The sequence below is a fragment of the Sceloporus undulatus genome, chromosome 5, assembly GCF_019175285.1.
Source record: "Sceloporus undulatus isolate JIND9_A2432 ecotype Alabama chromosome 5, SceUnd_v1.1, whole genome shotgun sequence".
NCBI lineage: Eukaryota > Metazoa > Chordata > Lepidosauria > Squamata > Phrynosomatidae > Sceloporus > Sceloporus undulatus.
The window spans coordinates 176,615,957-176,634,410 of NC_056526.1; the positions used below are offsets into that span (position 1 = coordinate 176,615,957).

The 18,454-nt window shown below is 41.9% G+C and overlaps 1 protein-coding gene across 1 annotated transcript in view; it reads right to left on the reverse strand.

Annotated features, from left to right (window-relative positions):
* Positions 1–250: 250 nt before the first annotated feature.
* The window catches only part of MMRN1 (multimerin 1), an 83,319-nt gene continuing 65,115 nt past the window's right edge, over positions 251–18,454 (reverse strand). Inside the window, 7 exon segments of the mRNA XM_042469709.1 lie at positions 251–422; positions 424–471; positions 473–611; positions 614–687; positions 8,313–8,336; positions 9,317–9,393; positions 9,395–9,436. Of these exon segments, the coding sequence (XP_042325643.1) occupies positions 272–422; positions 424–471; positions 473–611; positions 614–687; positions 8,313–8,336; positions 9,317–9,393; positions 9,395–9,436 (555 nt within the window). The 3' untranslated portion in view covers positions 251–271.

Below are 18,454 nucleotides of genomic sequence, written 5' to 3' on the forward strand. Positions count from 1 at the left end.
TCAACAGTGGAACACTCTTCCAGAATGTAGTGGAGTCTCCTGGAGGTCTTGAAACAGAGGCTGATGGCCATCTGTCGGGGATGCTTTGATTGTGAGTTCCTGCATGGCAGGGGGTTACTGGATGCCCTTGTGGTCTCTTCCAACTCTATGATGCTATAATCAAGGAAAAGATGGTAACCCTAAGTGAGATTCAGTTCACTGGGTGGAAAATTCAAAGCAAAGGAAAGAGCCAGTTTTCTTTATAAATGATAAGCTTTTGTGTGTAACTAGTTTATGTACGGTACAATAAGTAGCCAGTAAATGTAGTTATGGGTGGATATTTGGCTGGGATAGAACCTGTTGCCAGTCTCAGCCAAACTTCTTGTCCATAGTTCAGTTCCAGTAAGGCATCACCAGTAACTACCCTCTCAACATCTTGTGATCATTTGCATTTCAGACCGGAAAGCCAGTTTATCTATTCCATCAACTACAGTACCCTGAGAGGACTGGGCTGCTTGATTCAATGGTGTATTCAAAGACTAAAACACCAAGATAGGGCACACGGAACCTTCCATTTGCTGGGACGTAGGAGGACCCATAGTTGACATCCAGATTATTGAATCGAATAGGCCTGGAGAATTCATCCCATAGGTGTGTGAAGCAAAAAAGGCAACCATTGGTGCATACCGGTAAGAGCCTTTGAAAAATCTGCAAAGGGGAAAAATGTAAAGATATGTAAATCCATTAGTGCACAGGCTAGATATCACAGTAGACATGGCCTACTAACAGATAGTATTGTTGTTGTTGGCAAAGTTTATGACTCTTTCTCTAGGTCGAGTCAGGGTTTGCTTATTCCAACATTTAAATATTTAAAATTCAGATTCTTTGCTCCATATATGCAGATTTGGGGAAATTATTTTACAATATAATCAAACAACATTCTCAGGTATAGGTCTAGAGGGATGAATTTAAAAGGCACAGCTCTTCCAATATGGAGAGGACCACACTGTACTCACCTACCATGTAGTTGCTAAAGATAATATGTCCATCAAAAAAAAAAAAAAAAAAAAAAAAGAGGACTCATCCTAATTCAGCAGCAGAAACAAATTACAAATACATAGGCTTCAAAGGCACTTTTAAGGCATTAACACATGTCAGACCTTAAGACATAAAAACAGCAAAGCCCTCATGGTGGGTGAGTAAATCGGTCGGTTTCACTTTCCTTCTTTCCTGATAGAATTCTTTAAAATTCAACATTTTTCTTTTCATTTTATAATCTGTGAATTCTTCTCAGAAAATGAAACATGAGAAATTCTCATTGATTCCCTAGGTGCCATTCAGGCAATGAACAAATACAGTTGTTTAAAAAAATGAAAAATAAATGCCACATTTAGGGGTCTGATCCTCAGTGCTGGGGTTAGGGGGCTTTAGCCTTCTGCAGCAGTCCTAATATTAATAACTCCCTCTGTTGCTACTTAGATTGGAAGTAAAAAATCTTATTTCCATCAGTGGGAAGCATCTTTCTAATGCAAATAGTAAGTCCAGGGACCCCAAATTGGGTTGGAACTGCATCAAGAAGCAAAGTTAAAACCTGCCTATTCTTCTGCCAGGTTCCCAATCTAGATGATTGTCTGCCTCTTATTAAGTATAATGTATTGTTAGAAGGACAGCCTAGCTTCAAGTCCCAATTGTGTTATGAAACCCCTCAGGTAACCTTGGGCCTCTTTCTCTCTTTCATCTTCCTACCTCATAGGGTTTGTTGTGGGTGGAATGAAGAGGAGAGATTTTTATGTGGAAACCTACATGATATATCAAGTAGGTGATAAATGAGTTTTCTTAAGGAAATGTGGTAATCAGATCAGCTTAAAATGATCATTGGGCGAATAATTTATCCCATTCTCGAGAGAACCTTCTCGGGCTGCTCCCAGGCTGTCTCTTCCACAGAACTAGGCTGGCCCCTATTCTGCTGTCACTTGCTGGCAATAAAGCCAATTGTTAGAATTCACTAAAGCAGTTATGAACGCATAACCTGGGTGTTTAGTGCACAGATTTTAAAAAACTGGCTTATTTTTGCCAGATTGAATTCTAATCGGGCTGCAAAATGCTGCTGATGCTATTGGCCAGGGGAAGCCTGGGTAACCTTGGGTAGAAGCTGTGCTCAGCCGTCTGATTTGTAAAGCTGGGAGAGTCTCAGTTTTGAAAAGAGGTTGGCTGAGCATGGCTTCTACCCAGAGTAACCCAGGTTGCCCTTGGCCGGCAGCATTGGTGGCATTTTCAGTGTGATAATACCTGGACGCAGCCCAAATTAGGATTCAAACCGGCAAAGGTAAGCTGAGTTTGTTAGCTGTGCACTAAACTCCCTAGAGTTACAGATTTGTGACTGGGTTTGTATCATGATCTCTATGTTATTCACTAGTTAGAAAAATACATTAGGGAATACATACACCAAGTAGCAGCTGCAGCAAGAGAGAGAATCTATTCCCTTGTCCAATTGGTAAGCAATTGACTAACATTTCCACCACCTCTCCTGCAATAAATCTCTCGTTAAGGGGAATTGCAAAAAGGGAACTTCTTCTGGCTGTCACTCTTTCATGAGAGAAGGAGGAGATATCTGCTTCTCAATCAACAGGGGAACAAACCTCTGTCAAACAGGGGCTGCTACCTCAATAAAGGAGAATTGTGGGGTTCATCTGGGAGGGTCTGCTTAGCTTCACAACCAAGGTGGGTATGTAGAATAATAGAATTGGAAACAGGGTTTTCACAGTTAACAGAGAAGAAGACCTTTTAACAGAGTGTGTGCCTACTTTTGCTGACGGATCTTATGAGAAAGATACATATGCATAAGCATTGTACTTATGGTGCTATGCAATGAATCCCTGCCTGATTCTTCACTTACCATGAAGCAGCCACTACAATTGATGGGGGTCTGTTCTTCTGCCACTCAGGAGCAGCTGATTACCATTTTCTCCTGTGATGATCCCCAATGTGACAAGCAGAAACAGGACTCTATTGCAAATCCTCTTGCACTGGACCTTGCTTGTACAAGGGCAGGAGAGTGGGGAACACCAGCCAGATGCTTCCAGATCAAACCGGGGAAAAACCTCCATCATTTGCAGTGGCTTGTTCTGGTAGGCGGGGAATTTCACAAATCATGAGAATGTAACAGTCACAAGAGTGTAACTAAGGTTATACATTTGTAACTGCTATAGAAGAGTCCAGCATTATCATTGCACTGTTTTTAAATGGTGTTATATTCTTTAAATTCATGGTGTTTTCATAAAACAGTTTATTAATTGGGGGGATCAGAGAGAGAGAGAAAGAGACTTTGCTCTACTTCATTTTAATTTATCCTATGAGCTTTCTGGATTTCTTGGGAGAAAGGGGGTATATAATTAATTAATTAATTAATTAAATGTTGAGCATGATCACCTCCCATCTTTCTTTCTTCATATCGCCATCTCTCGGAGCTTGCCCACCCCCACCAGCTGGTGGTGTGAAATGGAAGTTGGGAAATCAGCATAATGCTGTCATGTCATGAAGTAAATTTAACTAGAGGGGTGAAGGAAGATTGTATGTGGGGCTGCTATTTTGGGCATTCACCCCATGTCTGCCATAACATCCAGATCTGCCTTTTGTTTTCTTCTCCTCATGCGGAATTGCCAATGTAAATGGGATCAAATCTGTATAGCAGACACAACGTAGTTGTAAACTTTCCCCCCAGGCCTCCTGTCACTCTCTCAAGAAGCTGAAGAAGAAAAGCAGAATGAATTTTAAGTACTGTATAGAAAGCAATTTTCTCCACAATTAATGTCAAACGCTGCAACAAAAAAGAGGTTTTTTTTTTTATCAGAACCAGCATGGAAATTTAGTCTTGACTGTGCCGCATTATTAGCAAGAAAAGCTTTCATGATTTTCTCCCTCTGTGTCACACCTTTCTACAAATGTAACATGTTTGCATGTGATTCGCATCCCAAAATTTGCTCTCAAGCTCTCTACAAATATTGGAAAAATGTGGAAAGCTAATGACAACAATAGTAAATGAGGGTGGAAACATTATTTGTTTCTCTTCCTCATCCAGTATACAAAACAAAATGTGGTGACTATGTAGCAAATTATTGATAAATGACTAAAAGGTCAAACAGCAAAACATACTTTCATGTATTCTAAATTGGAATCCTAGCTGATTCATTTTTTTAAAACAAGTGTCTTGGGGAATGTCACTGCCAAAAAATGAAAATTCTGAGCAGATAGAGTCCATAAGAATTTGAGATCACAAATTCAGATGCAACTTCCTCTCCAACCTTTTACAAGCATTCAAGTGTCAAGTAACAAAAGGGGATTTTCTGAAACCACATCTGAAGTTGTAACCCAGTATTTTGAAGTGCACAGCTAAAATGTAAGGTAGAAGTGTGACATGTATAAACAGAATAGGTATTACTTTTAATCTCTAGTGGCTACACTCATTCGCTTCCATGCTCACATTATGGATCTTCAGTAGAATGTAAAGAAATATCTCTACTTGCAAATCTTCATTCTCCAATGAGAAAGTGTATTTCAACACATTAAGACAACCAGAAAGGAAATGGTCAACCACCTCACAATTTTTCACATTTCAGAATATTTTTGGCAGGTGGGAACTCATTTGCACCAAATAAAAGTTCTTTATTTTATGCAGGAAACAATATTTTGAACAGAAAACTATGACTGGGATCCTGTTGGCATCTTACACATGAGTAAGCCCAGACAAGAGAGCCAGTGTGATGTAGTGGTTCAAGCACTGGCATATAACTCTGGAGACTAATAGTTCAATTTCCACTCAGTCATGGGAAACATTACCAAATTACTTCAACACTCACAACCACAAATTTACCTAGAATGGATAGGGCACTTTTCTCTGCTGTGAACATTTTCATCCAATGCAGAATTGGAGTTGCTTGTGGGGTGTCATTTTTTGCATACATACAAGGTATTGGTTTTTTTAACCCACACATTTTTCACATGGTAGCAAAAAATAGAAAAAAGTGTTTTAAAATCTCAAGAGCTCACCCAGCGGAAAGACACTTGTGAAGTTTTTGTTCTTTCATGCAAAAAACAAACAAACCCAAAAAAAACAACTTAAATGAAGATTTACATCCCAAAATCCTTAGCGCTAATATGTCCAGACTCAGCAGTGCCAGTCCTCATGTTTGCCTGGGCTTCCCTTAAATAGTCTTCTTTACTATACAGTTTTTTAATTTCTCAATCCTTCAAAGTGATCCTACATAGAGCCGAGGTTGGAAAATGCGTTTACAGACTATAACTCTGATAATTGTGCAACCAATACAGCAAGTGAAACAGCCTTAAATTACAGGACTATTTAATCCATCTTTTTCTTGCCTGACATGCATTTTTAGACTGAAGGCCTGGCAGCAGAGACTGTCTTTGTGTTATTGATAGTATGTACATTACACAGGAATGGAACAAATATACTTGAGCTACATGTGAGCTAAACATTGAAATGTTGCCTTTTTTTAATTCCTACTAGTCTGTTGGTTGGAAGACTGGGAGTTGGAGCCCAAATGGTCAGGTAATATCTCCCCAGCCTCTTCTGGTTGTTCATCATGCTCACACAGCAGAGTCTGGAAATGGGTGCGATCTGGAAAACTGTCTCTTTTTTTAAAAATAAAAGGGCCACACTGTCGGGTGATTCTGGAAGTTGTAGTCCGAAAGCTAGCTTTTTCATGCTCTGTATGGATGTACCCGCATGCAGTACTTAAGACAGAAAACAAGTGGTTTAAAGAAACATGGAAACCTACTAGGTGACCTGTGAGCAGTTACTCTCTTCCAGCCTCAGGGGATGACAATGCAACCCTCTCTGAGTACAGCAAGTATCAAAAGGCACCAAGTGATTGTCTCTAAGTTAGTATAACAGGCCAACACTACCAAGAGTTGAGTTCAAACACCAGCTCAGAGAAAATCACTTGGTGCCTACTTTTGGTAGTTGCTGTATTCAATCAATCCAATCACCATGTGTTTGGGCTGGCTGGAAGAATCCGGTTTTCTGGATCCATTTCAAACCAGGTTTAGGACAGGATTTGGAGTTGAGACGCCATGATTGCCTTAGTTGATGATCTCCTTCTGGGCATGGACAGGGGAAGTGATGCCTGTTGTGCTCTTGGACCTCTCAGCGGCCTTCGATACCATTGATCACGGCATCCTTCTGGGAACGCCTGAGAGAGTTAGTTATCAGGGGCACTGCGTTGCAGTGAATCAGGTCCTACCTCTCGGAAGGTTCCAGATGGTGATGCTTGGGGACAGTTGTTCAACCAAGAGGGAACTCAAATCAGGTGTCCCTCAAGGAGCGATCTGTTCCCAATGTGTTTAACATTTACATGAAGCCACTGGGTGAAATCATCCAGAGACATGGTGCAAGATGTTATCGTACACGATGCACCCAATATATTCTTTGTCCAGACGCAGAAGTGACTGAAGATGGCATCTCTCCTCTCAATGAAGTTTTAAGGCATTAATGATCTGGATGAGGGAAAACCAACTAAAGTTGAATCCAGATAAGACGGGTACTTGCTATAGGAACCCCAAAACTGGGTATGGAGATATAGTTTCGCCAGTCCTAACAGGGCCACACTTCCCCTAAAAGACTGTGTTCAAAGTTTGGGAGTGCTCCTGGACTCGTCCCTTCAGTTGACAGCTCAGATAGATGCGATATCTGATATGCCAACTATGCCCCTACTTGGCACCGAGTGACCTAGAAACAGTAGTACATGCTCTGGTAACCTCTTGATTGGACTACTGCAATGTGCCTAATGGGACTACCCTTGTACCTAACTCAAAACTTCAGTTAATCCAAAATATGGCAGCCAGGTTGGTCCTGGAAATCAAGAGGTGGCCATATAACTCCAGTTCTGAAATCTTTACACTGGCTGCCAATTAGTTTCCAGGCAAGTACAAGGTGTTTGGTAATCACCTTTAAAGCCCTAAAGGGCTTAGGTCCAGCTTACTTAAAGGAATGTCTCCTTCCATACAACCACCCCGCACACTCAGGTCCTCTGGGACAATTTTACTACAGACTAAGAAGACCAGACTTGCTGTGGTTACCCAGAGGACCTTCTCATTGGCCGCTCCTAAACTTTGGAATGACCTACCAGAGGAGGTCCATCACATAACATCTCTTTGAGGCCTTTAAAAAAGCCATCAAGATGTAACTCTTCCGGCGGGCATTCCTAGACATACATGGGCCCTCTCCACTGTCCCACAACTGTGGCCCCTGATTCTCCCTTAATTCACCTCATGTTATGGGGGTTAAATTATTGTAATTTTAATGTGATTTTAATAACTGATTTTTATGCTGTTGCATTTTAAATTGTGGGGTAGGGATTGTGTTTATTTTTATACTATGTTTTTATTTTTTTATTGTAAGCTGCCCTGATCCTCCTCCGGGGAGAAGTGACTTATTATTATTTATATTTATTATATTATTATTATATTATATTATAAATAAGTGAACTATTTTTGTTGTTGTGGTGCCTTCAAGCATTTTCTGACTAATGGGTGACCCTATTATAAGTTTTCTTGGCAATATATTAGAAAAGGTTTGCCATTGCTTTCCTATAAGGCTGAGAGACTGTGATTTGCCCAAGTGACCCAGTAGATTACCAGTTTTTAACTGCCATGGCTCAGTGCTATGAATTCTGGAATTCTAGTTTTGAGAGACATATAGCCTTCTTTTCAGAGCATTCTGGTGCCACAACCAACTAGCATTCTCAGAATTCCATTGCATGAGTCATGGCTGTTAAAGTGGTATCAAACTGGATTATTTCGCAATACGGATGCAGCCCTTATGTGCCATATGGTGAATTTCTTTTAATTTGGAGAGGTACAAACATCTGAGAATCAGTATGGTATCGGACTTACCCCCATTTTGAATTGAATTGATAGACATCACTCTCAGAAGATGGAGGGTATGGACACTCGCACCATTAAATCCAGAATAAATTTAACATAAGTGACACTATTGTTTTTGTTGTTATTGTATGTGCCTTTAAGTCACATCAGACTTATGGTGACCCTAGCAAACCTATCATAGGGTTTTCTTGGCATGATTTGTTCAAAGGAGGTTTGCCATTGCCTTCCCCTGACCTGAAGGCATGCAACTTGTCCAAGATCACCTCAGTGAATTTCATGGCTGAGCTGGGAATTGAACGCTGATCTCCAGAGTCACAGTCCAAATTTAAGACACTGTACCAAACTGTCTTTCAGTAACACCTTTGTAATGTCACAAAACAAAAAGGCTTTCCAACAGGAGTCTGCATTCATGGAGCATTAGAGGAAGAAACATATTCTGCTTATTTTTACCAATTCTATCTTATATTATTACCTATTGTTTTATATGTATTTGTAGATTGACACCATTGGCAGTTTCATTTTTCTTGATGTGATCATTGTATGTACAGTGTGTTGTAAATTTACAGCTCTATAAAAATAAACTATAATAATAATCAACTTTGGAAAAAATTACTTTGGGGATCACAGTGCCCCATATCCTCCAACCATTATGGCTACTGCCATGCCAGCTGGGAGATTGTTGGAGTTATAGTCCAAAAGACACTTTCCAAGCTCAAGTAGGGGGGGAGGGATTGTGCTGGTAGGTTCACTTCTTCTTTTTGTTTATACACTAGTGTTTCCAACTAAAGTTTGGAACACCTACACGGCGCGGTATATATGATCACGCTGTGTTTTTTTCAAGTATTCTTGTTTCCTATTATGGAGGCTCCATGCATGCCACTTATACATGCCTATTGCCCAGGTTCAAATCTCTGTCTGAATACATGGAGGTTGGAGTGGGGACAATAGGTGCAACCTGAGTCCTTATTCACTTATTTAGTGAATGTGTGGAAAAGAGTTATACCATGTGGTCACTCCCCAATCTTTTTCTTAAATTAAATGGAAGTACAACCTCATTACACATGCATTTTCCATAATGCAATTTCACAGCTTTTGTAGCAAAAATTGCCAGCTTGCTTTGGTCTGTTTAAGACACATTGCTTGGCTAACAACCTCTTGCTCAATCCACCATAGGCCCACTATTTTTTTTTTTTTAAATGGCTTGGCACGTGAAAGAAATCAAAATTATAGGCTCTCTTGGGATGAGCTTTTTTAAAAAAGAATCTGACTCGGGGAAACTACCTTGTTGAAGGAAATCACTGGTGATGACATGTTCTTTCCCCCTTAATCTCTGTTAGTACTAGGCAGAGAGAGAGAGAGAGAGAGAGAGAGAGAGAGATAGAAAGGTTGGTTAGATTTCATGTATACTTACCTATAGCTGGAGCATTTTCCTCACCATCTTTGGCTGCAGTGGCTCCACCAAGGGATGCGGCAAGCACAGACAAAACCTTTCTTCTTTACACAGGTGCCCCCAGTGCCCGTTTTGGCATGGAGAGCTACTGCAGCTCAGATACACCTGGGAATAAAGCAACAGAATAACATGAATGGCCAAGCCAGGAGTATGTCAATAACTTTTTGCAAATGTGTCAGCTTCCTATATCCAAACCACATATTTTAGCCTCCTGCTTCTAGACCTACTGCCCCCAAAACTGGATATGACTTGTTAATTTAAAGCAAAACAGAGATATCACATTATTTCTAAGGTATGTCAGATTTATACATGTCTAGTCTGTTTGTTTCATAGTGGATGCAATTTTTTTTAAAAAAAAAGTACATCAAAGTTCACAATCCCTTTAAGTGTTTGCAGAATATATATTTGGTACATAATTTCTTCATATACACATTTTTGTATGTCACTTGCCCACAGAACATGAATGCAGATGTACCCTTTTATACATTCTTTTACAACTGCTATCTAGGCGTGTGCCATCTCTGATGTTAGAGATAACATATACGCCATAACATATATAACAAAGCCATCCTGACTAGCAGCCATTGATCCTGATGGTCTGAGTTTCATAAACCTGTTGAGTCCTCTTTTAAGTTGCTTTATTGGCAGCCATCATAAGGCTTGTGGCAAAAGAGCTTTGGAGTCTCCTTTACACTGCACAATTATACCACTTTGATTTCACTTTAACTACCTGGCTGCATCTTACAGAATCATGGGAACTGTAGTTTCATGAGGTTTTTAAATTTCTCACAAAGTGCCTCATCCTATCATTTGACTTTGGCTCAAAGAAATATCAAAGTGCTACAACTGCGTAGTGTGAACAAGATCTAATTCCATAAAATATTTGTCTCTATATGAGCTGCGTGCTTTTTGATGGCAGTGATTGTATCCACCTAAACTGGCTATTACTCCTCATTTCGGCCAATCCATTCTAAGGGGTAAAGCAGAGGAGGGCAGCTTGCAGGGACCAACGTCCCAAACACACATGACAACGGCTGCAAAATCCAGTGAGCAAAATACCTCAATTTCTCTCTTGTTTCTCCTCCAAACAGGAAAGAATGTTGCATCACTTCTGGTTGCCATTTTGAATATGAAATGTTGGGAAACAAGATATTTGAGGGACGGGGTGGGTTGGTTCATGCACATGGGGGATTCAGGCAAAAATCACCCCAAAATTGCACTTCTTTTTAAAATGGGGGGTTTTTGAAGACAGACAAGGGACCGTAGGGCCCACATTCCCCTTCCTCACAGAAAGGAAACACTTGATCCAGGCCTGCATGCCTGATCATCACTGCTTTGCTATTCATTTATATACCACTAAGAGGTTTCCAATTCTGTTCCTATTTTGCAGATGGAAAACTGCTTTTGAAAGTCTTGCCCAAAACCATGAAAGTAGTCCATGGCAAAAGCAGAAAACTAAATTGAAGAATTTTGCAGTTAAAATTTTGTCTTTCTTTCCCTACTTCCCAACCTGATGCTTGTTTACAAGTGTGTATACATTTAGTGTCTTACTGACAGTGTTGTCTAGCTTGTGGATACTGAAATTCTCATGATTCTACTTCCTCGAAGAGAAAGTGTTAGACAATTTTGCCCTCCATATCCATGTGCACTTGGACTCCAATAACCATATAATAAACATATCTTCCATTGTACAGAGCTTTCTGAGGCTCACTTGAAGGGCTAATAAAGTAAATATGGACCTGAACAGGCAGGCCAAAATAAAGCTGGCTTCGGACACTTGGAGCTATGCTCTTTAAATGATGCATGCGTCCTAAGAGGCCGGAAGCGTGTCCAAACCATGCCTTTTTTCCCCATAAGGACTGGACACACTTTGGCGTAGTTTCTGGCCTCTTAAGATGCATGTGTCATTTAACAGCATACATCCAAAGTGACCCGAAGCAGCTTTATTTTGGCCTCTCCATTCAGGCCCTATGTCCCCCATCAATACTCTTAACAGATATCTTTGTGACTTTTTAAAACAGAGTAAAGTATGCAATCAGTACAACAGACAGGATATAGCCTTCAGCAATATGTTAAGCCATGGAAAAGTGCAACTGGGCAGCTTATTTTGGCATGAAAACAGAGGCATTCCAAGTTGGCCTTTAACATCACTATGCTATGCTAACAGGGCATTTCTGCAGTTTTCACACTAGTGAAAGAAAATACATTCCTCATCTGCAAGGAGTCATTTCTAAGCCTGTTACGAGACAGCCAAATAAAAGCTGCTTCGAGACACAGTGGTGGTATGGTGTTTTCAATGATGCACGGGTCCTAAGAGTCCAGAAGTCGCACCAAAGCCACATTCAGCCCTAAGGACTGGAGTGTGGCTTTGGTGCGACTCTGGACTCTTAGGATGCATGCATAATTGAAACACCATACCTCCACTGTGACTCGAAGCAGCTTTATTTTGGCTGTCTGTAACAGCCTAAGATAGATCATTTGCAGTGGTCACATGTGGTCAGACTTCGTCCTCTGTTCCCCTATCTATTGGAGTTCCTCAGGGTTCTGTTTTGAGTCCCCTTCTGTTCTCTCTATACATTGTCCCTAGGAAAACTTATCAGTCTTTTGATTTTCCTATCATCTCTATGCTGATGACACTCGGCTATCTTTCCACTCGACCTTCTCTTCCAAGTCTTGAACTGCAAGTTTCATCTTGTCTTACAGCTGTCTCTCAGTGATGCACATCGGGTTTGAAGCTCAACATGTCCAAGACAGAACTCTTATCTTTCCACCTAAGCCTCTCTCAATACTCCTTTTCTGTTTCCGTCAACAACAAACCTCTATTGACTGGTCAGAAAGCCCACAGTCTTGGTTTCACTTTTGATTCCTCTCTGTCTTTCATCCCCCATTCAGCCACAAAGCCTTAGATTCTTCCTTTACAAATTGCCAAAATCCGTCCATTCTCTCGGCCTCTACTGCTAAGACTCTGGTCCAGGCTCTGGTCACTCCCGACTAGATACTGCAACCTCCTTCTGGCAGGGCTTCCTCTCTCTCATCTTCATCTTTAATTTCCATTCAGCATTCAGTGCACACATCATTACATCAACTGGCCGCTTTGACCATGTTTTCCCTTTATTATCATCCCTTCACTGGTCCCCTTTCCCTCCGTATTCAGTATAGCTTCTGTTAACCTTTAAAGCCCTGCATGGGCGGCCCCTCTGTATTTATCTGAACTTCTTTCTCCTCAGATTCCCACTTGTACCCTCCATTCTGTCCCAGCCTAGACTCCACTGCCCCATCCTGGATTCGTCCCTTCCACTTGCTGCCCCTCACTCCTGGAACCTTCTCCCACAACACGGGTCTCCACTTCATTGACAACTTTTAAATCTGAGTTAAAAACATCCTGTTCAGGGAAGCGTTCCCAGCACTATGTGATTATCTGTCTGATTTTTGATGTGGATAGTTGATGCACACACACCCCGCTCCACCACATGCATGAGCCACATTATTTCCTATGGGGCTCAAGCATAGGTGGATTTTCCTTCTTTATTTTGTGCTGTGTTTTACATTGAGTCTGTTAGCAGAATCTGTCTCATGTATGTATGTATGTACGTATGTATATAAAAAAACACAACCCAGCTAGGAAAAGTGACCTTTTGGACAACATAATTCTAAAGCCATTCCAGCCACTAGGATTCTGGGAGTGTTCAGGATGAATTTAATCTCTTTCTCTTTCTTTCTCCCTCCCTCACTTCTTCTTAGTCTGGTAGGGTTGTCAGATCTTAGGGTCTGGCTCGAATCTCCAGTTGTCATTTCTCCAGTTTTTCTGGGTTTTGTTCTATTGAAGGGTATAGGGCTGTTTGCAGATCTCTGGCACAGCAAATAGTGGACCAGTTTTATACAATTTGCAAATTTTAATCCATTATGTTGCTGCAACTTGCAAAGATTATCTGGGGGAAGGGGAGTCTATGTACTTACTTTCTCTTTCCCTCCCAGTTGTAGTACCAGGACTCAAATTCTGCTCTGTATCCACCTTCTGGTTAGAAGCACATTTGCTGCTTTGACTTTTGCAGATTTGATTATTTGTGTATTTGATTAAAATCATCTTTTAGGAATCTCTAGGACCTCTAGTACAACTCAGCTGCAAATTCATCATAGAGTTGTGCTGCAGGACATAGAGCTTACTAGAGAAAACACATTTCTAGTTATTTGTAGGTCTCCAGTGTAATTCAATGGTCAATTTATGGCAGATATTGACTATAGAGTTGCACTGGAGGAGTTAAAGATTCCTAGAGAGGTGTTTTCTCAGGTTGAAAAGTGGTTTTTTTACATCTGGTTTGTCCATGTTCATGGGAGTCCTGTGTCCCTAACCCCAGAGGGCCCACTGTAGTCTAGATTAACAGGTCCTAACCATGTCTCCTTAAGTTTTTGAGAACGAATAATCCTTTCATTTCACCTTGATTTGGGAACAGCTGCTTTAGTTAAGATTTCTGTCTTAATTCCCAAAAAAGGAAAAATATACTGTCTCTTGTGTGTGTGTATGATCCTGTTTGGGTTTATTAACATAGGAGATGACAGACAGACAGACAGACAGACAGACAGACAGATGCTAGATGCATGTGCGCATGGACATAAATTGTAACCATTCCTATCCTGAATTAGAAGAGTCAAGGCACAGTGTTATCACTTAATTCCTCTGCATGCATAAATTGGGTCTAAGAGTCAGAGAGGCATCCGTGTTCCTCCTCCCTTCTCTCCCCACTCCTTGAACTGTCCTCTGCAAATCACTGTTCTCTATCATCTAGGGATTAGACAAATTGAATTACCAGAGACTATTCAACACGCTCCGCTCTTCAGACTTCCAAGCAAGTGACAATAGGAGTGTGCATGTTCGTGCGACAAGATTGCCAAGTAGGCCAGCCTCTCAGAGTCTTTGAAAGAATAGCCCAAGAATGCTCAAGGGGTAGGTAGGTATGGGTGATGAAAAGGGTGTTTCAGAATAAGTGCTGATTGCCGGCAGATGTGTGGAATTGCCTCTTTTCACAGGCACTTCATCAGCACTCGGAGCTATCTTTAATTTCCAGCCCAGTCATTTCAGATGCCATTGCCTTCCGTCACAGCACTTCGAGGGTGATGAATTTGAGTTCGCCAGGCTGAATGCAAAGCTTTGTGTGCTTTGTACAAAGTGCCCCCTTCCTTAACCGAGGTTAGACGGATGAGGCTTATGGACTCCAACAGACCTAAGTTTCTGTCTGACTTCAGTAATTATTTTCTTCCATCTTCCTGTCCCTGACACACTGGATTCCATCTATCACTACATAACGCCTGGGATAAAGCAGTATATGAGTGCAGTTCAAAAATCAGTAACAGAAGGGGCAATGCTACCAAACTTAAATGCTTTGAATTACAGCTTCTATCAATCCTAAACTACCACAATTAGAAATTATAGATTGCCCAAAATATCCAACAGGCACATGTGGGCAAAGGTTAATCTCGACTGGAAACCCTAGACTTTCAAAACATTGAAGCTTGGCTAGCTAAAAAGGTCATTATCCTTTGGTACAGATATTAGCTTCTTGAATATGGCAGAGTTTTGGACTGCAGGAACTTGGTGTGTGGACAGTCTACTGAGCTTTCATGATTCTAGTACTCCATTGCTCAGACTCCACAGCAAGCTGGACATGGTTAAAACAGAGATCCTGGTTGTATTGGCCTGACCCACTTTCATGCCCTTAAATCTGTTTACAGTGTTACACATTAGTTTTTGTCTTAGTTGCCAGGAACCTTGAAGTCATTTTCCCTATTTTTCCTTTAGCAACTGCTAAAACATGTAATTTCCATCTCTGTAATATTCATAGGATCTTTAGTTTTTTTATTATCAAGACTGCCCATTTCCTTGTCTATTGTAATAGCCTACTGGCAGGTTTGACTTCCTGCTCTCTTACTCCTCCGGTTTTAATCCAAAACAGTCCTGTTCAGTTTGTTTTAAATATCCCCAAATATTCACATGTCTTTTCAGTTGTAAATTCCCCTACTGACTACCAGTTTGGTCCAGGCCTTAATACAACTTTTGATCCTGGTATGTAAGCCCCTGTACTTTAACCTCCCCCACCTGCCCCCCCCCCCCAAAATCTGGAAGCTCAGCTGGCACGTTATGTATCATCTAGGAATTTAGGATCTCCAGGAAAAGGATTATTGGCAGTTCCACCAACACATATGATTTCATCAAGGCTGCAGGCCTTTCAGGATCTGGCTCTGCATTTATGAAAAGTCTTACTTTGCACCTTTGGCTTATTCACTTTAAAAAGGACTGAAGACCTTCCTCTTTGATTCTCAGGATTGCTGAGTTGCTGACTGCGCCTAAGGTTACTGAGATGGCTAATGACTGATAAGGAGTTTGTTTTAGTATATAACCATACAGTATTATTTTAGTATTTTATAGAGTTGTGTGTTTTTTATTATATGTGTTTGATATTCTCCCCTTTGGTGGAAATGTCATTATAAATGAATGTTATTATATTAAGCTAGATCCTCAGGCTTTAAGGAGCTAAGTATAGAATCTACTAAGTGTAGCACATCCTAAGTGTACTTGGGATGGATAGAGGAGTGGGTTTTATCTCTTTTGAGCTTCTACTGCTTGACGTCTGCAATTCATATTCAAAGCTTTAGTATCACCTGCCCTACTCAGAGCTTGGAAAAATTAAGGCCAGAATCCTGAGGAGGCATTACACATGCATAGCTTCTGGTTACCCAGATAACTGTACTGTTTGCATGCTTGTGTACAAAGATATCAATATATCCCATTATGCAAGTGGTTCCCCTCAACACTGTGGGCTAGTTTAAAGGCTAGTTAGCATGTCGACACCAGTGATGTCCCTGCACTGGGTGTCACCCAGTGTGGGGTGTTGAAGCTTCCGGGGGTGGGACTTCAGGAGGCAGTATGCGCTCCCTGCCCTCATGCTGTCTCATCCTTTTCCTGATGTGGGGTGGGTGGGAGTGCACAGACATCACAGAGGGAATGCACACAGGGATGGTGGAGTGGATGGGAGCAAGCAAGGGGGAATGTGGGGATGGCACAGGGGGAACGTGGGGGAGAGTGTCTGACCAGGTGTCACCCCCCATCTGGGGTGTCACCTTGTGTGGGCCACACCACTGCATCCCCCTAGTGATGCGTCTAGTGCACACTATGCCTCATGTTAACCAGAACAGCCACTGGATCATCTCTGCTGACTCTGGCATTGAACAGGATCTCTTCATCTAAGTATCCAAGTTGGTTGGGGAATTCTGGGAGCTGTAGTCCAAAAAAGTAAGTTTTCCAAGCTCTAGTACTGTTTTGTACAAAACCAACTGAAGGGCTGTACGGATCTCTATCTTAAGAGCTCTTCTGAAGGACTCTCCAGTGGAAGTCCATTATAAAGTTTATACATGACAGCAACACTTTTCAAGGAGGAAGAAGGGATCCTTCAAGAGCCTAACTTGTTTCCTTATTTTGCCCAAAGCAATGTTCAAAGTGGAATATTTGAATGTGATCATCCTAGACATATTGCAAAAAACAAGTCAGGGGAGCTTGTAATGTTACACTTCCCTGCTTGATCTCTGTACACAGAACAGGATGAGCAGCTCAGACCACATGGAATGGGCTTCTCAGCCTGACTCTACTTGCACATGCAGGGCATAATTTCACATCCTGGGATGAAAGTCTAAAATGAGCCAGAGTGGAAGGCAACAGAAGTGATGATCCTTGACTATAGACTCCATGTGTTTCCATTCTGTTTCCTTCTTTGACTCAACCACTTTGGTAGCCTCATCCATTTCAACCAAACTGGGATGCAAATATCATCACATCATACCCTATGGCGGGATACAGATGGGCAGGGGAAGACGTCTTGGAAGTGTATTCTGCTGAATACGGAGCCTCCAGACCGCACGCCCCGGGGGCGTGGCTCAGGTGTATGGGGCTTCCACATGGGGAGCAGTGAAGACGCCTCACCTGGGGCCGTTTCTGACCCGCATTTTCCATACCGCCACCTCGGAGGATGCCGCAAAGAGAGAGGCAGCTTCCGCACGGGCGGCCAAAAACGGGGCTTTTTTTTTCTTTTGCCGGCTGGCGGATGCGCAGCTGCGCACTATATAGAAAAGAAGCGGGGAAAAGCAACACCTTTTTAATGCCGCTTCTTCCCGCTTGGGGCGTGCAGGTGGCGTGTTCATGGCGGCATTCAGGTAAGAGCCGTCTGAAGGCTCTACCTTCATGACATCATGAACACACCCCTTTTTGCCCGTCTGTAACCCGCCTATATTTCTAAAATCTGTAGATGAGCATGGATAGTTGTGTAACCAAAATGGTATCATGCATGCTCAAATGGGAGTCTAAGGGAATTCTCATGCTTGTAGAAGTATGAAAAGTCTTCATGGCAGAGAGAACCTTAAAGGGAGAAATCTTCTCCAACAACCCAGTGAGAAATGGACATGCTCAGTGGCCACAGAATTCTATGGATTGGGATGGGGACAGGGACAGAACAATGGGCAGAAGCACTTCACCTTGCAGTGCTGTAATCTATACATAGCAGTGCTGGAGACTTAGGACAAGTTATGTTTTTTTAATTAAAGGGCTCAACAGACTAACCCTTTAGAGCAGCTTGATGCCATGTCCTGATCTGGCCTTACTGGCACAAAAAGAAGCCTCTTTTTTGCACTGCAGAAAGAGTGAATCATAAAATCATAGAATCATAGAGTTGGAAGAGACCACAAGGGCCATCCAGTCCAACCCCCTGCCATGCAGGAAATCCAGATCAAAGCATCCCCGACAGATGGCCATCCAGCCTCCGTTTGAAGACCTCCAAGGAGGGAGACTCCACTACACTCCTAGGAAGTGTGTTCCACTGTCGAACAGCCCTTACTGTCAGGAACTTCCTCCTAATGTTGAGGTGGAATCTCTTTTCCTGCAGCTTGCATCCATTGCTCTGGGTCCTAGTCTCTGGAGCAGCAGAAAACAAGCTTGCTCCCTCCTCAATATGACATCCTTTCAAATATTTAAATAGGGCTATCATATCACCTCTTAACCTTCTTTTCTCCAGGCTAAACATACCCAGCTCCCTAAGGCGTTCCTCATAGGGCATGGTTTCCAGACCTTTCACCATTTTAGTC